At 36.9% G+C, this 24,691-nt stretch overlaps 1 protein-coding gene across 1 annotated transcript; it reads right to left on the reverse strand.

Moving 5' to 3' along the window:
- Positions 1 to 1,889: 1,889 nt before the first annotated feature.
- stac3 (SH3 and cysteine rich domain 3) lies at positions 1,890 to 24,031 on the reverse strand. Its single transcript, XM_077239152.1, has 13 exons — positions 23,838 to 24,031; positions 20,948 to 20,992; positions 20,789 to 20,867; positions 20,565 to 20,721; positions 19,592 to 19,689; positions 19,442 to 19,502; positions 18,491 to 18,588; positions 18,331 to 18,397; positions 14,734 to 14,780; positions 13,063 to 13,154; positions 12,882 to 12,933; positions 2,524 to 2,661; positions 1,890 to 2,179 (listed from the first exon to the last, which is right to left on the reverse strand). Exons 2-13 carry the CDS (start codon positions 20,962 to 20,964, stop codon positions 2,081 to 2,083), a joined length of 1,005 nt encoding a protein of 334 aa, XP_077095267.1. The 5' UTR covers positions 20,965 to 20,992; positions 23,838 to 24,031; the 3' UTR covers positions 1,890 to 2,080.
- Between the last annotated feature and the right edge of the window lie 660 nt (positions 24,032 to 24,691).

Raw genomic sequence — 24,691 nt, forward strand, 5'->3', positions numbered from 1 at the left:
AATTGAGCTAAATACTGTGTATAGACCAATCCGATCTCACGGCAATTCGTATGCACTTTATGAGGTGGCTAAATCGTACAACCTCACTCGTACAAATTCGTATGAATTAGCAACCTTATAAAATACGTATGAAATGCCATGAGATCAGACTTCCCATATTTATTTAGTGATCATTTTGATGTTAACTCCACTATTGTTTTATAAAGAATTGTTGCCATCTGTGGCTCTCCAACCCTTTGCCGCCCGGAGCCAGGCTTGGGAAACAATTCTTGGCATGCCGAATTGGGTTTTAGAGACAATAAAAAGAGTTACTCGCTCCAATTCGCTCACAGAACGAGCGTGGCGTGAAAGCCGTATTTTTTTCAGGGTGACCCATGGCTGCATCAGAGCCCCAGTCTCCTGGAAATCGCCCCACCTGTATCAGATGGGAGTGGAATTGGGCTCGGTTTCCAGAAGGAAAGTAGTCTGACAGACGCCTCCAAGACTGGTTGGGGCACCCTGTGCGACGGCAGGCCGGCCTTTGGCTCTTGGACGGAGCCACGGTCAGGCTGGAACATCAACTGCCTGGAAATGATGGCAAGGCCACCATGTCCTGGTCCGGTCGGGCAACATGAAAGTGGTGACCTAGTATTTAAATCACCAGGGGGGTCTCAGGTCCCATCGCCTGAACTGACTGGTGCGTCGCCGTCTCCTGTGGGAACAGGACAATCTCCACTCAGTAAGAGCAATAAGTTTGCCGAGATCCATGAACACGAGAGCAGATATTCTGTCCCGATATTCTGATGTCGGTCCACATCATTTGGAGCATTTTCGGCCAGGTGGAAGTAAATATTTTTTGCATCGAAAGAGAACACCCACCGGCCATTGTTTTCGAGGGAAAAGGATACATTAGCCCACGTTTGGGGTCAATGTGTGTTTGAGGAAGAGTCATCCATCCTGTGTTTAATGTTTCTTTCTTTTTTTATTCTGTATAGTATAATAGAGCTCTTAAGATATTTAGAATAGTATCATATGAGGAGCTAAGACATTTGGATCATAATAAAAATTATGCAGAGGGTAAATTATCAGAAAGTGTCCCACATTACCGGAATTGTCTCGTGAGGCGCTTGACCGTAGCTGAATGCCATGCCTTCTGTAAACCGCATGTTAGCTTGTGTCACAAAGTCGCTTTACAATAACTCATAAGTAAATTTCAATGATCAGCAGCCATGTGCTGAACGGCATAGCAGGCTAACCATGGCAAGGCAGGCAAAAACTCGGGAAGGCACGTTAGCAACAGCCATCTTACTGACCAACGATAGCGAAAAAATGCTAATCCTTGTCATCAATTTGTGGTTTCTGTCTGGAGTTAATAAACAAAGCACACTTCATCCATCTTGTTTACTCATCACTTCAATGATTCTGATTTCCTCTTTGAAAAGAGTAGTCAATAATAAAATCCTACCCACAAACACAACAAAAGACCTGATTTTTGACCTCATACAGTAGTTTTCTGGGTCAAAACATGTTAAAGAATATCAAAAAGACATTTTTGTAAGCTTGTATACTGCTGCAATAAGTTATGTATTGGAATGTGTTAAAAAAAAAGCATTTGTTTAACTTTGTATGTCACGTTCACACTTTGCTTTCTGTTTTCATTTAACTGGTGTGTAAAAACAAAACAAAAAAAATGGTGTTCCTACACAAAATATATATATAAGGGATTGTCTGGTATTACTATGTGTTTCAGTTCTTTGACCTAGTTTTCAGTTTGTTGCTATGGTTTCTCTTTGATTTGGTTATGTGTTACACCTGTTTTTAATGTGAGTAATGTACTGTATGTGTCACCACCAGGAGTTTTAGACAATTCAAAATTATTTTTGCAGTTCCTAATAAAATTACTGGTCAACTGATGAGAATATTTGTTTTTATTTTCTCAGCAAAGATTTTTATTCATATATAGTGCTTGGTAAAAGTTAAATTTAGACCTTGTGTATAAGCTAGTGAGGTCAGATTTTGTCATTTCTCTCCTTCTGTCTCTTTTGTTTCTCTGTCCATTCTTGAGCTTCACATATGTTCTTCATTAATGAATCTCCATCATTCAGAGCTCTAGTAGTAGGTCAGCAGGGAAGAAGCCCAGTTTACGGCCAGTGCTCACTTTCAGATATCCATTCACCTCTTCTCCTTTCTTCACCACAATCTACAAAGCAGAACACAGTTATAAATCTGAAAAATCAATCGGTGATCAGTCAATAAGCTGCCTCTTAAATACATTTTGATTCGGTTCCTTTGCGCTTAAGTACAAACATTAACTAGGCAGACCAGATTTTTAGATTATCATACGGGACATTCAGAGGTATTCCAGTTGAATTATTCAGGGGAGCGTAAAAACACATTTGCCATTTCTCAGGTTTAGCTCGCTATATAATTTGAGACCTCAAAAGAAAGCAGCTGGGTGCGCTAACTCTCCCCAACACTATAATAGTGATCCACATGGCAATCACTCATCCCTCTTTAGTTCTCACCACACAGACACACACTGACCTGATCTTTCTTCAGGGTAATTTGGCCCATCTCTCGGTTTCCCACGAAGGAGCGTTTCACTTTATATACCCTCTCGCCTGCTCGCACCCTGATGATGTAATTCATGGGCAAGTAGCCTGTCTTCTCACCAATCTTACCCTTTGAGACACACATAGAAACAGTTTAAGACTAGTGTTTACTTTAAAGCCTAGGTCTGAAGCCCTGCTCATAGAGACCCAAATGCACTGCAGAGTTTAGTTCCAACCCTAATCAAACACACCTGAATCAGCTAATCAAGCTCTTCAGGATCACCTGAAAAACCACAGGCAGGAGAGCTGAAGCCGGTTGGAAACAAGCTTTGCAGGAGTGAGTTTCCCGAAAGCATCGTTAGCCAACTATGGTCGCAAGTTCAGTCGTTATCAGCAGTTTAATGAGTCTGTGTTTCCTCGAAACCATCGTTCTAACGAACATGCACAAACAGCATCGCACAGTTGTGTGTTTGGAGCGACAGATCTCAACCTGTGGTTAGAAGCAGAGTTTCTTGTTTTCATGACATGTGGACTCAATAAATCATTATTTTGAGCAAAATAAGCAAGCTGACATTCAGTACAATCTATATCTTTTATTTAGAATACATACAATTATAATTTGTGTTTTTTATTTTGTAAAAATATTTAAAGCACCGTTTCTGATGAGAGCACATGTGTGTACGTGCTCTAGTGCGTAAGAACGAGCCTATGATTGAATCTGGAAATAAAGCAAAATGACAGATAAATATGAGAAATTGTCCTTAGATACCATGTCCGTAATTTATAGCAAAACATCTAGCATTAATTCGATCTCAAACGGATTCATTAAAAGAAGTTATTACTCCACAACCGCGTGACATCATTACCAATGTTGTTGAACGACAAATTTGCGACAATATACAGTTTCGGGAAACAAGCGAGACTAGCTAGTTGATTTCTTCAACGATGCTTCGTACTATGGTAATTAAGCAGCGGGTTACGTCATTGTACGGTAAACACACCCCAGGACAGTGGTCAGCAGGAGCATGGTTGAAGACCTAGGCTTTAAAGGTAAAGTGTGTTTGTGTTTCTCCATTAAAATAATTTCTCCTTTCTCTGCTTAATGCGCAAACACTTTAGGAAGACATACATTCTGATTTCCACTGAAATCACGTTCTAACCTGGGGTGCGTTTCCTAAAGCCAACCATGGTTGCAAGTTCCATCGTTACCAACACATTTCAGCGTACATTTTTTGACCATAGTTGCTAACGATGCTTTTGGGAAATGCACCCCTGGGCGGTATCAAAGAAATTAGGTTTTATAAGTACTTTAGTAACTGGCAATGGGCAAGTTAACACAGAGCCGTTAAAGTTGGCGTGGAATGGAAATTGTGTTAGCCTTTTCTTCCAAACTGTGAAGTATGTACAAGTGAAATGGCTACTTGACCAAAAAAAAAAAAAAAAGTAGGGCAGGACTTGATTTTGTCTATCTGGAATTAATTGGATCGATAGATCATTGTGGTTTGCTGCTGCTATGATCTCATGTGAGTGACAGGTTACCCTGTCCTTGCACCAGTAAACACTTCATTAGAGAAGAAGTCAGTCCAAGAGGGAGGGAAAGTTATTTTGATTGAAGATTACAAGGGAACATGAATTTTTGGAAAATTATGTTCACGGATAAATAATTTATAAAAAAAAAATACTGCAATATTTCAACAACAATAGTCAATTTTGATTTTATGATGATTTTTAAAGGTTTCAAAAACTTTAGGTTACTTGTGTAACCCTCGTTGTCTGATAACATAAGTGAGGTATCTCAATAGGTTAAATGCCTCTGGTATGAGCAATCATAACCATCATGACAACACGATTATCATGTTGCTAGCATGTTTTTAACAAGATAACACAATTAGCATGTTGCTAGCATGATGCTAACATAATTACCATGTTGCTAGCACATTTTTACTTGTTTTTATCATGTTTTAACCCTAAGCTAATTGCTAAAAATATAAAGACAGTAAGGTTGTGTCAGAATAAACATTTACATATTACGAACATATGTACAGTATTATGGATATTATGAATAAATAGGAGTGAATTTACGAGACTAAACAGTGGGAGTATTGCACTAAGAGAGGCATTAGGAGGCATTTAACTGTTGAAAGAGGAGATTGCCTGTAGGAAGAAGCCGCTAGTGTGCCTAGATCAGGGTTCTCCAGCCTACAGAACGGTAGCTCTCCAGGAGCAGAGTTAGAGACACCTTGACCCCCAGAATCCAGGATGAGTGGACTCTGAGATGATTTTACCTGCCCACTTTCTCACTCTGGAAGAGCAGAGTTTAATAGGAGCACCAATAATCCTCTCAGCAGTCCGGCCTGTCCGTTGTAGTATTCTTCTGGTTCATCTACAAAATTAGACATCAGATTTGGTAGCTGAACCAACCATCATACAGATCTCTCTCTGTTCCTCGGCCAGTCAATGGAGAGTTTTGCTGCTGCACTTTTAAGTGGGTTGAGTTCTACCTGAATGGGGAAGGGGACCCTTAGCTCAATACGCTTCCCGACTGGAAGAGAGCATGTCATCTTCATCCTCCTTGAGCTTCCTCATCCTCCTCCTTACTTTCGCTCTATTCGGATTCCAAAATCAGGAGGCAGTTACAGCAGGAAATCGATTAATTTGAATCTCCTTGTCCATGAATCTCCCTCCTTCTTTGTATTCCTTTCTCTCAATTTTACCTTAGTTTACTTTTTTCTTTCAATGCTTTACACTGTTACACATTCTGGATCTGGAGATATACAATGTGTGGGTTTAAGTATATATATATATATATATATATATATATATATATATATATATATATATATATGAGTATTTGTGTGTATATATATTAGGGCTGGAAGAAAAAAAATCTATTCACGATAGCTATCGTGAATTTATTTTTTTAATTTACGATTTTAAAATCAATCTTTTTCTTACAGAATCGATATTAATTCAAATTAAATAGCTTTATTTTTGTCCTTGCTTATAGACGAGGTTGACAGAAGTTAGACACTTTTGTTTCATAAGAGGATGAAATGTGTCGTTGTCTGTGGGTGTTAAAGTGGTGTAATATCCCTTTCAAGTGTACGCGTGAAAGACGTGAGACTGAACGCACTGAAAGCCCTCGCTCTACTCGTATGCTGAGAGAGAAAAGACAGTAGAGCTGCACGATTCATCTTTAAAAGACTCTGATCTCCATTCAAACACCCACACGATCTTCTTCCATTTCGTCTGGCTATTAAACTTTGACAAAATCATATCGCAACATTCAAATTTGTGTTGGCACTGCCGCTGACCCAGAGAGAGTCATGAACATTTTCACAAACAGTCTTTTCAACCTCATAGTATCATTATTTCTTTGATATAATAGTTCATAGAAGTACTGGGGTAAACGTTTAAATATAAAATATAAATATAATTTAAATATAAACACTGATTTTTTTTAAATTGAAATCTTTATTTCGAACATGGAAGAGAAAGTATATAAAAAAAATAAAACAATGTTTAAAAACATAGGAGAAAAAACAACAACAGATGAGCAGCAAACACAGAACCCTTCTTTCCTGTGTTAACATACTTCTATTACATGTGCGAAAAGGAGTAGGAAGAAGTAAAACTTATATACTCCTACCCCTTTTTTTCTTACATTCCTTCAATTAACAATTTTTATATTATTATTAATATGTTGTTATATACATTTACACACACATATACATATATATATATATATATATATATATATATATATATATATTAAAGTGACCACTGACAATTATTTACTTATCTAACCTCGATTATGTACTTATTCAAGCAGCAAAAAATACAAACAAAAATAACAAAACAAACAAACAAACAAACAAACAAACAAACAACCAAAAAACAACAACAAAAAAACATAAAAAAGGACCACTCCTACTTTTACTACAGTGCTTCTTGATACCTCTTGAAAATAATTTCTTTGTACATTTTTTTGAATAGGAATATGTTTGGGCATTGCTTTAGGTTCTCATTTAGTTTATTCCACAATTTAACTCCACAAATTGATAAACATAACTTTTCCTTGTTGTTCTAAATCTATTTGTCTTAAAATTTCCCCTTCCATTTAAATCGTACCCTCCCTCCTTCTCTCAGAGAACATCTTTTGTATATTCCCAAGCAATAGGCTATTTCTTTCTTTGAACATGAATACTGCAATTTGATATTCGATTAGATCGTGGTAAATCATTTAGCAATTTAGACTGCAAAAATAATGAATTTGTGTGATCCCGAAATCCGACGTTGTGAATTATTCTCATGGCTCTTTTTTGCATTATGACTAGTGGCTGTATTGAAAGTTGATAAGTGCTTCCCCAAACCTCTACACAGTAACAATAGTGAACTGTACAGGATGAGAAGTGATTTAAGATCCAGTATGTGCTTAGCTCTTGCCAGGACTGCAATTCTTCTGGACAGTTTGGTTTTGATGTGTTTTATGTGAGGCTTCCAGCAAATCTTTTCATCTATGATCACTCCAAGGAATTTATTTTCATGTACTCTTTCTATGTCTTTCTAACTTTCTATCTGTATCTGTGCTTAATGATTTGACTTACAGTTTCCGAATACCATGAATGTAGTTTTACTCAAATTTATTGATAACCTTTTTGTCAAACCATTGTATTATTTTCTTGAATTCTTAAGTGATTCTTTCCAAGAGTTCCTGTAAGCTGTCCCCTGAACCAAATATGTTTGTATCATAATAAAAATAACTTTGGTCCCAACACTGACCCCTGAGGGACACCACAAGCCATGCCCAGACATTCAGACGAATAATCTCCCATCTTCACAAATTGTTGTCTGTCTCTCAGATAACTACTTACCCAGTTTAGAAGGACCCCCCTGATCCCGAATCGTTCCAGTTTACTGATTAATATTTAATGATTTATTGTGCCAAATGCTTTTTTTAGATCAATGAATACTCCAACTGCATATTTCTTTTTGTCTGTGGAGTTTATGATTTCTTCAATGATTTCGTTAGTGCTAGTGATGTTGAACTATTTTTTCTAAATCCATTTTGGCTGTCAGTGAGTAGTTTATTTTTATCGATAAATATCTCTAATCTGTTGTTAAATAGTTTTTCTAAATTTTTTTAAAATTGTGGCAGTGGAGAGACAGGCCTGCAATTTGTGAAGTGGTGTTTATTTCCAGTTTTGTATAAAGGAATGACTTTTGCTATTTTCATTTGTGTTGGAAATTGACCGGTTAGAAATTATAAATTGCAGATGTTCGTGAGTGGTTTGGCGATCCCCTCTATTACTTTTTGTATAATTTTTATATCTATTACATCATGATCAGTGGATGGTTTGTTTTTACATCCTTTAACAATATCTATTATTTCTTTTTCATCAACTGCTATCAGAAATATTGAACAGGGATTTCTTTCTATTAGATTATTATATCTACTTTCTAATGTTTGTGGAACTGGGATTTGTTTAGCTAAGTTTGGTCCCACGTTTGCAAAAAAATTATTAAAGTCATTAACCACATCCTCCATGTTACTGATATTTTTTATCATTATCAATGAAGTAATGGGGATAAGTAGCCTGTCTAGTATTATTTTTGATAATACTATTTAAAATGTTCCACATACCTTTAATATTGTTTTTATTATTATCTAATAGTTTTGTGTAGTATTCTTTCTTACAAGTTCTCATAATATTGGTTTACTTATTCTTATATTTCTTATATCTATTTTCGGTCTCTATAGTTCTGTGTTTTATAAATTCTCTATAAAGTGTATTTTTGTAATATCCCTTGGAAATCCACGGTCTATCATTTTTTTTTTTTTTCCAGCTATATATTTTAATTGGGCAATTTTTATCATATAATAATTGAAATATTCTTAGGAATTCTTCATATGCTTTGTCAACATCTTGTTCATTATCAATAAACTCCCAGTCTTGTGCTAGCAGATCAACTTTAAATGCCATGGTTTATTACCATGTCTGTTTAAAGTGTAGTTGCTGTCATACACTGTAAAAATTGGTAGGTGGTCACTGATATCGTTTATTAGTAATCCACTCACTGTATTGTCTTGTATGATATTTGTAAATATATTGTCTATTAGTGTTGCACAATGAGAAGTAATTCAGCTGGGTCTGGTAATTTGGGGATAAAGGCCTAGACTAAACACGGTGTTGATAAAAGCCTCAGTCATTTTAAGGTTATTTAGGTTTTACAAATCAATGTTGAAGTCCCCACAGATGAACATGACTTTTTGGCTAGTTTTTGTAAATGTCTCTTCCATCCAGTCCTTAAATGTGTCAATATTCGAACCTGGTGACCTGCATATGCAACTTACAATAACATTTTTCTTTTTTTCCTTACATATTTCTATTGTGACACATTCCAGTAAATTATCCACCATTGACATTTTTTCCACCACCTTATAATTTAAATCCTTGTCCGCATACAGTGTCACACCACCCCCGCTCTTGTTTACTCTGTTAATAGAAGACATTTCATATCCTTCAATTTCAAAATCTGGTGCTATTCAATGTAATACAAACGATGCAATGGAGAAAAATATGATGCTATGCAATTAAATATAGTATAGGTAGTTAACTTTTATTTCTTTTGTTCAGACATATAGCAAATCATAAACTAGCTTAAGTGCCATCTGACTTTAAACGCATGGCTCTTTCACAAACAAAATATTTGGTTTTCACAAAACCAAAAGATTAAATAAAAACAGACTTTTCCTGTCCTGTCTCCAGTTACACTTTTAACAGCTCACACATTTAACATATGAAAAACATTTACATTTATTAATTCAGACATCCCAAGTTTCCCGGAAGCTCCGAACCGTGTAGCGCGCGCACGGCAGAGAGGGAGAGAACGAGAGACCTTGCGTGTGTGTGTGTGTGTGTGTGCCTCATGAAGCGCATGCAAGACAGAGAGCATCCTGATTGGCCTGTTTCGGCAAGTCAACCAATCAACCAACAATTTATAATTATTTGCTGGAAGATAGAGCTCTGCCATGTTGATCTGTTCTAGGTAAGTGACTCTCAGGACACGCCTCGGTCTCCGTAGTGTTGTGAAACGTCATATTCACGTAGCAGCAGAAGCAGTGGTGTTGAGAGAAGGCGCTTGAGCAACAGTTCAGAAAGGAGAAATCAATCTAACAGTTACATAATCAAATATTGGTCACTTTCTAAATAGTAAAAGTAGCCAATAGCACATCTACTAATAATTATATATGAATAAATCGTTTTTTACCGATGCAGATATCTGAAAACCGCTGCATCGCGATACAAATGCCAACTTGTATCCGATGCACATTATTTAAATCGATGCATCGCATCATTTGCTTTTATCCCGATGCACCTACCATCCCTAGTGTTCAGTGTACTGAAAGGTGTTCAGTTCCAGGTGCTCATATTCAACCACCCTTTGTGGTGATGACTATCTCCGTTATGTGTGTGCGTTTTATTTAGTGACATAGTGAGATTAAAATTTATCATCAACATATCATAGGCCTACCTGTTTATGTATTAATGTTAGCTGGCCTTGGTTGTTTTTTCGCCGCTCTTAATCGCCACTCTTAAATCCGGCATGAGTTATTTTCTTTTCCTTCTGACTGCCTCTGTGAAGTTTTCGTTGATGTATATTCTGGAACCTTTCAGATTTCTGGTTCTTTGTAGTATTTCCATTCTGTCCTTGTGCCTCGGTCGGTCTCCTCCAGTTTTTCCTGTGCGGTGGGGCCTCTCCACCTCCACCTCGCATTGCAGCTGTAATTTTTCCTTTACAACTTTTTTTACCTTCTCCTCCGTCTCTGACCAGGTCTCTCCCTGTGACTCTCCCTTAAAACCAGACCCTTCTCAGTCGTGACTGAGTTAGGGTCTGGGGAAGTTCATTGACAGCTCACTTCCAAAGGGGCATCACCATGGACGTCGCTCAAATGCCTCTGGCTCTGGGCGCAATTGGATAGACCTAAAACCAATCAGATTGATCGTCATCTTGTATAGCCCGCCTCAACGTTTGTGATTGGTGCCTTGATTTGGAAAGATTGGAAATGAGCTTGAATGGGCTCTCCGCCAGACTAACTTGCAGAGCAAATCTAAATTTGCCGGAAGTTCGTCTGGGTTTTCCCAGGCTATGTGACATTTGACTCCTGTATCCCGTCAAATACCAGGTTATTTCGCCTGGATTGGCTCTCCAGATACTCCATTTTGTCCGTGACAGCCAGCAAGCTGTCACAGACTTTAAAAATATCTGTTTGCATCGAGGTGCTGCGTTCTTTCAGATCTGTTGTCTCAGTTTTAATGTCATCCACTTCTTTTTGTGTATATTGCAGGCTGATTTTTATTTTTTGTAGTTCCCTGGTTATTGTTTCTAGTCTAGTGTTATTGGAGTCCATTATTAGCTTGACAAAGCCTTTAAAATTGCTGTGTTGTTGTTCCAGTAGTGCGGTAAACATTGCTTGTTGTTGCTGCAGCAGTTCATTTACACTGCCGATTGTCACATATTCGTCTTCCTGTTTTGCCTCTTTTTTTGAGGTATGTTTTAGACTCAAACGGCTCACGTTGGTCTTTTGGCTCGTTGTCCGATGCAGGCTCTCAAAAGAATCAACTCTGCTAGAAGATGCGCTCTTTTGCTTCCACTCAACAGCAAATATGACAATATCCCAAAAAGTTGCCAAAGATTTTTAATTTCAGAGAAAAATTTGATAAAATAAGAGTAAAATTAGAGTAAATCAGCTTTTGATAGAAACTTGGCGCTTAAAATTACGCATTTATCGATTACATTGTTTTGCCACTAGGTGGCGACAAGTGACTGTTTTTGAAAGATTTCACTTTTGAAAAAAGTGAACATTTTGTTTATTGAATCATTTATTAAAGAGAATGTAGTACTGTATGATGCCTCTGAAATAAGTCAGAAAGATGTGATGATTTGTTTTTGTAAATATGACTCATCTTATACATCATGTACAGTCAGTAGTATTGTACATACATAGTAGTATGATTTAACTTTTGATTTAACCCCATGATCTAGTGTTCGCAATATAAAATCGCAATATAGAATCGCAATACTTATAGAATCGCTATTCTTAAAAAGATCTCAATACATATCATATCGGCACCCAAGTATTGTGATAGTATGGACTCGGGAGATAGGTGTATCATCCCAGCCCTGATATATATGCATGATCATCTATATTGCTTTTATGCTGTTTTTATGTTTGTTCATTTGTCTCCTTTCATATTATGCATTTTTTCTTGTTTTTTGTAAAATAGCTTATTTGTCTGATACTTGCATTTTCAATATCTATATTTGCCTATATATGTTTTTTTTGTGTGTGTTCATATGTATCTGCATTGCTTTGTTTGCTTATTACAAAAATAATAATAATGTGCACTCCATGTGCTTGAAAAGACTCCTTTATTCATTCCCGTTCTCTTGTAAACTGCGTAACATTGTTTTATCCATTCAATCATATTTGTGTGAGACACTTTGCATTCCAGCAAAAATGATGTTTTTTGAGAAGTAATTAAAAGGGGAGGGTCTGAACGAAATCAAACACAAGTGATCACAGGAGATAAATTTGAAACCTTAGTAATAATGATATAAACCAATAATGTTCTAGCACTGCATCTTTTTTTGATAAGGCTCTAAGAAAAAAATTCCTACTTTGTGTTGAGGAGACTTGCTTAGAAATCTCCCAGTCATAACTCATAACACCAGGGCTGGGCAACTCTGGCCCTCAAGATCCATTTTCCTGCAGAGTTTCAGCTCCAACTCTAATCAAACCTGAACAAGATAATCAAGCTCTTCAGGATTGATAGAAAGATACAGGCAGGGGATTGGGATCATGGTTGGAGTTGAACTGCAGGAAAGTGGATCTTCAGGACCAAAGTTGCCCAGCCCTGCATTAAATGATGTTTTATTAAAAAGGTACGGGAGGAACACATCCTAATGATCAAACAATCAAGTAATTCCAACCAGCTGTCAGCAATCAGTAATCAACAGGTCCACTCAATCAGCATGAGTAAGGCCTATAAATATATGTAGTCGACTCATATTCCATATTCCCATATTCCTCTACGGTTTTCAGCATCCATCCACCACCCCATCTCGTCACACTGTCTTCCTAACCAGAGATACGGGGGAGTACTCTGGGTTCGGGCCCAATGTCCCCCTGGACAGCACGCCAAATACGCATAACCATTTACTCTCTGATCATTCGTAAGTGTGAACTTGTGAAATGTATAGAAGAGAAAAACTGTTCTCCTGACCCACTCATGTAATCCTGTACTATCCTTAACTTCTTATAGAAACCCAGCACAATGAACTCACCCTCCACCACTCCTCATTAGAGTCATCCAGCACTGTGATGCGATCTCCTGGACTGAAACACAAACACACACCTGATCAGGTTTAGAAATTAAACCAATTAATGAAGCATTTATGATGGTTTTGACAATGCATTAAGGCTATGACTAAATTAAAATATTAATAAATATGTGAATAGACTCACTGGAAGTCTAGGTCATCTTTCTCAATGGCTTTGAAGCGATACAGAGCCATATAATAGTGAGACTGACTGAACGTCTGCTGCTGCTTCTTGTTCTGCAAATCAAACACAGTGTGTTAGAGGGTTTTATTTGCCTCTTTCATGGACAGCGACAGAGAAAAGCGGGTGAGATCAGGAACCAGATTCAGATTCGGGTTCAGCCTGTTAAAGAGTGTGCACTACATGCCAGAGCACATGTCCCACAAAGCCTCTCACAGTTAAAAGAATTTAATTGGATTTTTTCCCCAATGGAACTAAAAAATGAGGTTTCAGGAAATCGGTAAAGTATTTTATCTGTAGTGAGATGAGCATCTACTGTTTTTACATAATGCTGTCAAACATAACTGACCTATCAAAATATGTATTTAGCTTTTTTAATTAATTATGCAGGAATCATTAAAGACATATCCAAATACAACAGTCTTGTATTATTATTTCTCTGCATTGTGGTCAATAGAAGCTTGGTTATGACATGGTTGTCACACTAATAACAGTGTGGGAAAAAAATAAACTCCACTTAAACTGTTCAGTGAAAATGTGCATTTGTCTCAGATCATCTTTAGACCATGAAAACAGGCCAAAGTAATGATGCATTTGACCACTAGGTGGTGTTGGTCCCAAGCTTCTCAGTTTCCTCCAGGACATCATGGCCATGTAACAAAGTTTTATAATAATATGCCAGTGTTTTATGGCAAACTACAGTATTTTAGACATCAAAATGATCTATTAGAGACGCTAAAGGGTTTGAGAGATATTTTCTATGTTCTCTATCACTCTGCCTTATTTCAATGATTGACACACATTACATTTGGTAAACATAGAAGCTTATGCACAAGAACAAAGAGGTTTGTTGAGTGAGGAACTATCTTCTGTGATTACCATATGTGATGTCCTATGTGTGTCATTCTTTGTTTAGCTGTAAATAAAAACCTGTTCATCATATAAAGTGATATATCTCTTTACAAGACTTATTTTAGATTAAACTGCTCAATCTATTTGGATTTGTTTTACAATTTCTTTATAACCTTTTTGGATCTGGTAGGTTTTGCTTACCTGGATTTTTAAAGCCTCTCAGGTTTCATTAAAAATATTTTACTTTGCGTTTCGAAGATTAACCAAAGTCTAATGGGTTTGGAACAACATGATGTTGACAGAATTTTCATTTTTGGGTAAATTATCCCTTTAAGTCTCTATGAAATTCTGGTCTCTAGAGATGGCTCCGGTTTATAGGATTTTTAGTCTTTTAGAAAAGAAATAGCACACCTCTCCTCAACAAGCCACACATTTTGAGGTACAAATCATGCCCATAGCACAAATGTTGTAGTATGAGTTATGCACTATAGTTTAGTACTAGTGGTGTGTTCTAATCCTTAACCCATCATATGGTCAATAGTATTAGTGATACATGCTTTAACAAGCACCACTATTGACAACTAAAACTACCCAACGAACACCATATAACAGGACAATCTGAAGGGCACACACATATACACCCAAACTCATAAGGGAATAATAATATTCAGTATTCTGGACAGGGCTGGAACTGGAAACTTAGAAAATGCGGTACAAACCAGTCCATGCAACCTTTGCTCCTGTCCTTGCAACTTTTTTGACATTAGTACAGCTGTATTTTACCTTGTCGTCTGCTGCTGTTTTGTCTTTCTTGTCTCCATCTTGCTTTCCTAACAATGAAGGATAAAGTGTGCCCATTCAACATGTCTTTTTTTGGAGTTAATGGATATAAAAAGCCAATATACTGTAGATTGATTCAAACTGCCCAGGCCAATCTCATATTGTGTCTCATATTAAGTCTTATGAATTTAGAAAATGGTGACTTGTCATTTTTTGGTAAACTATCCCTTTAATAATTAACAGAAAAGAGGGATCATCAAAATTGCATGTTGCTTTGGTAACACATTTATTTTGATGGTCCCTTTTAAAAATTCTGTTGACTATAAGTAACTTTGCAACTACATGTCCACTAACTCTCATTAGAGTATTAGTAGACTGTCTGGTTAATATCTGCTAACTCTTTATTCTGATGCTCCTCCAACAGACATTCAATTGACTATGAGTAACTTTGCAACTTCGTCAACTTATTCTAACCCTAACCCTACCAGTCTACTAATATTCAACTAATACTCTATGAGAGTTAGTTTGAAATATCACTATAATCCAATTATGTATCTTATCTTTTCTGAGGGTTACCAACAATTGTGTTCAGGCCATTTTAGAATATCTTTGTAGAATAAGCAATAATTCATCTCTTTTCACAGCTTCTTTGCTTTATTCTATGACATATCAAAGGCATGCAAGTATACATGATAAAATAGCTTTTAATGTCATCACATTTCAGGAGGAATGAGGCATTATTTCAATGAGCTGTAAGGGTACCAACAAATTTGACCACATCTGTAGGTGCAATGTTACTTATAGTCAGCAGAATGTGTTAAAGGGACCATCAAAATAAAGTTAAACCGTTGCTTTTTTATTTAGTACTGCCCCGAATAAGTTATTTATAACAGAGGTTTACACACAGTTCACAAGACCAACAACTAAAAAAAAATTTAAATAAATAATGACCCCGTTCAAAGGTTTATATTCACTTGATTCCTAATACTGTTTATCATTGCATGGATAAAGTACTGCTCGTCTGTGGAAACGACGGAGGACGACTCAGTACTGAACTAGTGTACAGACAGAACAAAAATAAAGCAAGCAATGCCAGAGCTTTTGGAGAAAAAAAAAAACATGTAGTCCACAAGAAAGTTCTAGAACTGAATAGCAAAGCATTTAGGGGTCACACACCGAACCTTGTAATTGGTTGATGCAGATACGTCATCTGAACCATCTATCAGCTTCTTTGGACTGTTACAGCAAACTTTACACTGTTCAGCTCCATTGCACCATTCTCACAGAATATATCAAGAGGTTTACAGTGAAGGTTTTGCCATCAACCAGAAGGGAGAGTTGGGTTGAAGCTGTTAAAGCTGAAGGTATTGACTGCTATGAAGAAGCAGGTCAGAGAAATGGGATGCAGATTTGGGTGAAGAATTGTAAGGATCTGCCAGTAGCTGCAGAGATGGCCTTTTGTGGTAAGTACCATTGATCCTGAAGAGTCCCAAATATTTAGGAAAGAAATCAAGACAATCAGTGACAGAATTCCCTCAGGAATTTCAAAATTATAGATTCAAAGGAGCTTTCGCACCGGAGGAACTTTTCATGGTTCCTAGAATTATTGGCGGAAGTATCCGGATGTTGGCGTGTTCGCACCACAGGAACTAGGAACGATTTTAGTTTTAAGGAACTCCTTTTGGTGGAAATAAATTAGCTCCTACTTCAGTGTCGGTCTAAACCAGGGACTATAGGACTATAGGAACTATCCGTGACATTAGTGTTCGCTGATTGCCCGAACGAATGCCAGCACCCGCCATTTTAAAAAGCTGTGTAAACACACAGATTATAGCCTATATATTTACTCCAGAAACTAACTCTACGAACATGTAAAACAGTGATAGATGGACCTCTTGAAAACTTTACACTGAGGAGAAAATCCCACACGGCTTTGGACCAAGCAAAACATTAATTTCTGCTCAGCTTGCGAGAACATCAACCACACAACATGCGCTAATACCTTTTCATATACTGTCTACTTTCAATGTATAACAGTTCTATCTTATATCGTATTATACAGGACTGTTAGACAGATCGTAAACTAATGAACAGGAGAATGCGAGCACTGTGAGCTCAGGCTCTGGCGTTCTCAGTGCCGTCACAATAAAAGTCACAACAACAAGCGCGGCTTACATCATTTCAGAGTTCATACTGGCGGTGCTAATACAACTAGGAAAATGTTCCTAAGGGAACCTTTAGTTTTTGGGGAAACACCCCGGTGGCGAGTTCCTATAACTAAATTGCTATAACTAACCGGTGCAAAAGCCCCTCAACTCAGGGAAATAGCAGAGAGGCTTGAGGTGGAGATGAGCTGGCCAGAGGTGCATCAGAGAAGAACACTTGCACTGTTTGAGGACGAAGAAACACTGAGAGAGCACTTTCAGTCAACTGAAAAGAGATTTTCACACATGGAAACCTACAGTATGTGCTGAATGGATTCCTCTACTCCAGGTACTAATGCTGAAAGAAGTTTCGTGCCTCTAAAAAGTGCTTTTCACCTTCTTTTTGATCTGAATGGTATTTGGAAAACACTTATTCCCACAGATTTTTCCCACCGTCATATTAAGTGTGCTATTTGGGACAGGGCTTAAGTTTTAGCCTGACTGCAATCCTCTATTGCCCAGGGACTAACACCCTCTGACCTCATCATGGACCCTATAGACTATACTTACTTATGGCGCTTTTCCACTACACAGTACCAGCTCGACTCGACTCGCCTCGACTCGCCTTTGTTTGGTTTTCCACTGTGTAAAAGTTGTACCTGTACCTGCTTTCGGGTACTTTTTTTCGTATCACCTCCGGCGAGGTTCTAAGCGGGCTGAGGCGATACTAAAATGTGACGTGAAAACACTGCAGACTGCTGATTGGTCAGAGAGAATCGTCACTATTCACCGCGTCATCATTGCACGCGCCACACGGAGCTATTTTTTTCAGCAGTGTTTCGTTTTGCCGCCCTCAGCGTCTCCTGAAATAACGTTTGTCTTCTTGCTGTGAGAAATAGCCACATCCCAAAGGATCAAAAACAGCATACACTCGATTTCCTCCATTGTCCTGTGTGTGTGTGAGGGTAGCGGGTGTGTGTCGCGTAGTTCCTGTGGCGTCGCTATGACGACCAGGTACTATTGGGGAGGTACTATCTGTGATGGAAAACGGAATGAAAAGCGAGCCGAGCCGAGCCGAGGCGAGGCGAGTCGAGTTGAGCTGATACTGATGGAAAAGCACCATTACAGACCACATGTATTCCCACAATACATACTGAAAACTTCAGTTGCAGCTTGGTTGCCTTTTATCTATGGCCCTGTCCTAAATGTCACACTTCATATGCACTTTCGTTCTAGTGGATTTACAATGGCTGCCACGTGCGTGTGTCCGTTAAGTCCACAAGAGCGTAGGGTGTCCCATTTGTCATTTTAGTTTTCAGAAGAGCGCACCCCCCCAACATTTTTTGACTCGCATGTAATTCCCAGTCACGTGGATTCCTAATAAGATGTCTGCATTTCAACCACAGAATTTCACTGTAAAGGTAACGAACAATAAGCAACTCCTGGTTTAACTTACCCTCAACAACCTCTTCATCCTCTTTCGGTTGCTGAGCTTCCTCTTCCTCCATCATCATCATCATCATCTTATGAAAGGAAGGATGTTCATTACATTCTTCATGGAACTGAGGGCTCAGGCATATGCTGGATTATTCTTAAAAGCAGAACGTGTCACTTACGTTCTTCTTGTCTTCAGACCCTTTCTTCCTCTCTTTGTTGGCCATGATCACACCCACTCTCAGCGTGTCAAACACCGGATCAGTGCGGTTCTGCTGACCTACACACGCAATGCAAATTCTGTAAGTATCATTTCAATGTGTTTAGTTTATTTTTTATAGATTTCATCATACAGCCATTTTAACAGCATTTACCTTCACAATAATCTTCAAACATTGTAAAATATAGACATACGTTATTTTATCAGAAATTCAAAGATGTAATTCCGTTATGTGTAACAAATAGTTACAGCAACATTCTAGACTTTCTGACTAGCACATAACTGTCTGTGCTAATGTAGGTTGTTATACAATGTTTGTGTGTTATATATGCATGCATTTGAGAACACTAATAAAACCGCTAGCACTCTTCCCTAGCTAATAAAAATATGTTCTAAAAAATTGTTGTGCTATGTTCCCATTAAGTTATGAAGTAGTTATTTCTGAATGTCCTCTGAACGTTTAAAACGTACAATTTTTTAAAAACTTTTTTTTTTTGGTTATGCAAACTTTAAGAAAACATCCCATTTTATTATTCTTTAAACATTTTGAGGACCTTTACTTTTAAATGTTCTATAAACATTCTGAAACAAGTAGTAACGTTTAAAAAATGTTAGCTGAACATCCAACTAAAATGTTTCAGAAAACAATTATTTGAACAAATGTCTGAACAAACTTTCTATTAACGTCAGTCACTGAGAGAACAATTGTTCATAACTTTGAGAGAACCATTATTCAATATTTTGAGAACGTTCCTGTTAGCTGGGTCAGTTCTGTGTTCGGCACGTGCTAGAAATTCACAAAATACTTCAATTGGATGGATTATTTGTTTCCCTTCTTTGTTTAGACTCTGCTTAATTATCACCAAAAGTATTTTCATGTCAAAAATGATCTTTCTTTATACATTATACTCACCAGGGTTATTGATCTCTTGATCATAGAGAGGAGAACTGTATGCCCGTCTAAATCCAGGAGGCTGACAGGAGGAGAGATATTAATGAAAAGATTAAGCTGACGATGTGATTGTCTCATGTATATTAGAAAGCATATAGAATGTCATCTCACTATTTTTCCAAAGCATCTCTGGAACTGCACATATGACTGGCACGAGTGGTGAATGTTAGTCTTGCAGTTTTTGCAGCGCAAGGCAAATTTATTATTGACTGAAAGAAGAGGAACAGGAATCAGTTAGATCAGTAGATCAGAGTATCGCAATAATATCGTATCGTGAGTTCAGCATCGTGATATGTAGCGAAATCTTGACATGATGGTATCGTTACATCCCTAGTTTGACTCACACCCGCTTCTTCTCACTCGCTCCGGTTGAATAATGTTGGTGTTACATGTCCTGAATTTCAGCGCGAATTGTGAGAATTTTACATAATTTCAGTCATCCCCGCAGGATTTTCGCTCACACCAAAAGCACACGCACCGCTGATCTATAGTGACACGCACATAAAGCTGCTTCTCAAACAGCTCGCGATTACCAACACGATTTTTTCAAGGTATCGAAGTATTGTAACAAGCCTATGGGCATTAAATTAAAAGTGGAAAATTGTGTACAAATAGAGATGACTTCATCAGCTAAGACGGCCTGCACAAACACAGATCAACGCCTCCTTCTTCATCGCCTCGTTGTCATTACGACAGATAGAAGAACTTCATAATAGCATTACCTTCCAAAGGATCTCAATCTTAGGAAAATGGTTTTACATTAACTTAGTGAATGTCTCCGGAAGTGTGGATTCTTTAGTAAACCAGTTTCAATTCCACACAGGCTTTGCACACAGATGTTAACAGTAAGATACAGACCAGATGGTAGTGCCATAAAGTATAATTAAGCATGTTAACATACGTGTCCTTTATCCCTTTATCCCATTGGATAAAGACACGACGGCTTTACTGACTCCAGTAGAAGCAGAATATACTATAGATAGAAAAAAATCACTATACGGATATTACAAAAAATCCAATTTCTTCTTGTTTTTGTAGAGTATCTAAATTTTTTTAGCAAAGATGGAGTGAACTGTGAACTTACGAACAATCATTCGTGCGCAGACGTCACAGAACTTGGGTTTCTTGCAGTAGTGGTCCTTAAATTTGTGTGGTTTGTCATTGACCTGGATCACTGGCTCCGGCGTTGGAGGAGGAGGAGCTTCTTCTTCTTCCACCTCTTCATCATACACAAAATACACCTGAGGAGGACAGAACGTGAGATGTGTGTCACGAGACACACACACACAGAGAAACTTGCACACGTACAGTGTTGTCGTCCTCCTTTACGACATTGTCTGGCGCCGGAGGATTATCATGAATATCCAGCGAATCTTTATCCTCGAGTCTGAAACACAATCAGGATTTAGATAGTTGCACACTTATATAATGTTCCTGAAAGAGGATATAATCTGTGGAAACACTTACTGGTCATATTGAGCCATAAATACAGCGTCTTCAGTCCGTCAGCAGCTACACAACCATGACACATTAGACACATTTTATGACTAAAACTTTCAAAAGTGATGATATTAGTAGTCAAACTCAGTATTTTAACTTTGTTACTGACTGTAAATTTTTACATTAAAACTTTTACTTATCTACATACCAAAGTAAAATATCATATGTTTTACTCTCATATGTTTAAACATATCTTTATGTTTTAATCATATGCATTAAGACGTTCTTTATGCAAGTTTGGGAGAAACATAATCATTCAGCTGTGAAAACACATTAATATCTCACTGAATGAACAACTTTATTGAGCTTCATATAGGCCACACTTCCAGCTTGCTCACGAGTTTCTGGTTATTTCTGGTTACACACGCCTAACTCCACTTAAAATGAGTGTTCAGAAGAGAGAAGAAATATTCGGAATATTATGAATATAATATAATAAATATTTATACTCTAACATTACAGTGGGTTAAATATTTTTAAAGCTTTGATTCAGACCAAGCCAATCCGAGAAAGCAATGGATGGATAACACTGTAACTGCATTTCACCATTACTCTTCATAACGGATGTCTTTAACAAACATTTAATCACAGATCATAAAATCACAGAAGGTTTAAAGCTATTAAGTGTGTCAATGAAAAACTACACACTTTAAACACTGCAATGTTGGAGAGAGAATTGAGAGATCTGACGAACACACACATCACCCTTTCGTATGATTTATTAAATGGACGTTTGAATCTCTATTTTGTCTATTTGTTTCATTGACAAGTATCACAATATGTTAAAGCTTAAATATATGTTTTTGCTATATGTAAAACTGCTGCCAAGGATAACAAGGTGGTTTGAAATTAATGAAGTATGTTTAGCAGGATTAAATATATTTTAGCACAATTTACGCCTCTTCTTCCAATTTGTAATTTTTATCAGTTGCTTCATTTTTAATGTGATTTAGTCGGAGTAAAAGCACGGCTTACTTGTTAATAAATTAAATTAATATTTGACATTTAATAATAGAAAAGTCTTTGCAATTGTATGGTAGAATTTTGTTGAAGCTCAACAGACATTAAATATCATAATTGAATAAAGCATGTTTATATGGCCAGCAGTAGAGGCCTTTCGGTGACATATATTTGAGTTATTATTCTGGCATTATGTGTACATTTTGAAAAATATATTTAGAGGCAAATTTCAAATCAGTCATGTTGACATCAAATAGTTTATTGTTTTAATCCACTGACCTAAAAAGTCAAACTTCATTAATAAATCTCTGCTTGTGGTTGTGCTGGACGTTGTTACCGCCTGTTGTGACACAATAATTAAATTAAATTCAATAAACTTTATTAATCCTGAGGGGAAATGAATACGTCACAGCAGCACATGCCACACAGTGATTATAATAAATAAAAAAACATTCACAAAAACAACCATTATTTTCCAGTATCAGTTCCGCAAGGCATTATGATTATATACATCCAAATTATCCTATAGTATAATATCGTATAGCACTGATTGTATAGTATAATCTCTTATTACACTGATTGTGCAGTCTAAAAACAGTTGGTAAAAAGGACTTTCTTATTAATCTTGAGCGAAACTGTCTAGGGCTCGAACTGTGTCATGCAGGGGTGACATTCATGATTGATTATGGAGACCAATGTATCAATTATTTTATCGTGCCCAATGATAACCCAATCCCCACGACTGAAGCTGCCTTCTTCATGAGCTTCTGTTTAATGTGTTCTTCTCCTTCAACAATCCCTCATGAGATCCTCTGAGCTCGTGTCATGTGACTGATGCCATGAAAAATAAGATCAAATTTTGAATGCAGTTCAGTGTATATATATATATATATATATATATATATACACTGAACTGTATATATAGGCTATATTAAAATGAATACCTTGTGTGTGTTCCATGTTGACATAGCAGAATTTTAATTATAATGCATTTGCATAAAAGTGTGGTATTTTAAATTAATCTTAAATTAACATGTTTTGCCATACTATATGTATGTTGTCACCACACGTTTACACAAATTTTTACAAATATTGTATGGTATATTTTGTTATTTTTACTTGTTGCACACCTGAATTATCAGTAACTTATATTTTACATGGCTGTCAGTGATTTAACTTTACTGTCTAACTGCAAACTAAAGTCTGGCTTACAAGTATCAGTTATTTATATATTTATTCACTGCTTTCAATTGAACTTTTAGGGTCCCATTCTCACTATTAACAATGACATTTGCCTCAATAAACTCCTAATTACTGCTTATTAATAGTTAGTAAGGTAGTTGTTAAGTTTAGGTATTGTTTGTATTAAGGGATGTAGAATATGGTCATGTAGAATAAGGCATTAATATGTGCTTTACAAGAACTAATAAACAGCCAATATCATAGTAATATCCATGCTAATAAGAAACTTGTTAATAGTGAGAATTGGATGAGTTGTTAATGAACTTTTTTTATTTATTGTAATCGCATTCCTGGTCATTAAATGTGTGTTTTCCCCTCACAGCTTATAATGCTCTTCCATAACTGTATAGACAACAAACAAGTACAGCATATTGCAGACGTTTATGTATCATAACATAATGACATATTTGTCCAATCAAATACACCAACTAAGCAATTTAATTTCACACACACACTCACAGTTTCTATTTCTGGGCTGGAAACACTATCCGAGTCCAACAAAATTAGTATCTCACTCGGCAGAGTTACAGAGGAAAATATGACGGATGTTTTCTATGTTATATAGCCGACATATTTCAATAGTCACACTTAAATGCACACATTCTCAAAAAGAGTGAACCATGTGACCAAAACTAAGATGATTAAATATGCATACCTGTTAATGATGATTTGCTTGACTATAATCTGATGTCTTCAATGAGTTTTCAACCAGTGAGATGTTGTCCTACAGCGTGTTATACTTCTGTTTGCATTAGATTTATAAGTTAATCTTAACTCACTAATAACCAAACTGGTCTGAGCTGAGGAACAAACACTTGTGCATGTACGTGTGTGTGTCACTGTGAGTGTTTTAAACAGATGGCAGATGACGAAGAGTAATAAGACCCTCTCTCTCTCTCTCTCTCTCTCTCTCTCTCTCTCTCTCTCTCTCTCTCTCTCTGACAGACATGCACAAATGTAGTCAGTTCAAGTCATTCACAGATTCACTGCAGGCCTGTTAGTTTGCATCCATGTGCTGAAAAAGAGAAGCCAGAACAATAATAGAGAATGTTTTATATATATTTAACATAAAACAAAAAATATGCACTAATGCATCTAATCATCAAGCCGTATTCACATTGTAGCCCTTAATCCTGTGTTCGTGGACAAATGTGGGCACCGAGGTCTCAGGTGTGATCCATTTTTTTTTTTTAAATAAATGTTATATCACTATCTTCGATAAAATAAAAACTATCAATTTATGGTGTTTTCTTTTTTTTGGGGGGGGGGGGGGGTATTTTTGAATTTATTTACCAATAAAAGTACCATATTTTCTATGTACGTTATGCTTATTTTTATGTAATATTTCTTTAACTTAAGTAAAAAAAATAAAAAAAAATCATTCCAGTAAGTTCTGATAGCCAAAACCTAAAAATGTGGCGGCATCTGGTGTCTTAAATTGGTATAAAATGAACAAAAAAGCGATAATATCAATAGCCACTAGATGGCTGTAGAACTCAATGGCTGCAT

Source organism: Siphateles boraxobius, unplaced genomic scaffold, assembly GCF_051911475.1.
Source record: "Siphateles boraxobius isolate OS27281-9 unplaced genomic scaffold, OSU_SipBor_1 100, whole genome shotgun sequence".
Lineage (NCBI taxonomy): Eukaryota > Metazoa > Chordata > Actinopteri > Cypriniformes > Leuciscidae > Siphateles > Siphateles boraxobius.

Excerpts from the sequence above, each read along its gene's own strand:
- stac3 (XM_077239152.1), bottom strand. Across the intron at positions 14,781-18,330 it reads GGATGAAGAGGTTGTTGAGG|GAAAGCAAGATGGAGACAAG; the intron begins GTAAGTTAAACC and ends CTTCATTGTTAG. Across the intron at positions 2,662-12,881 it reads CTAATGAGGAGTGGTGGAGG|GGTAAGATTGGTGAGAAGAC; the intron begins GTGAGTTCATTG and ends TGTGTCTCAAAG.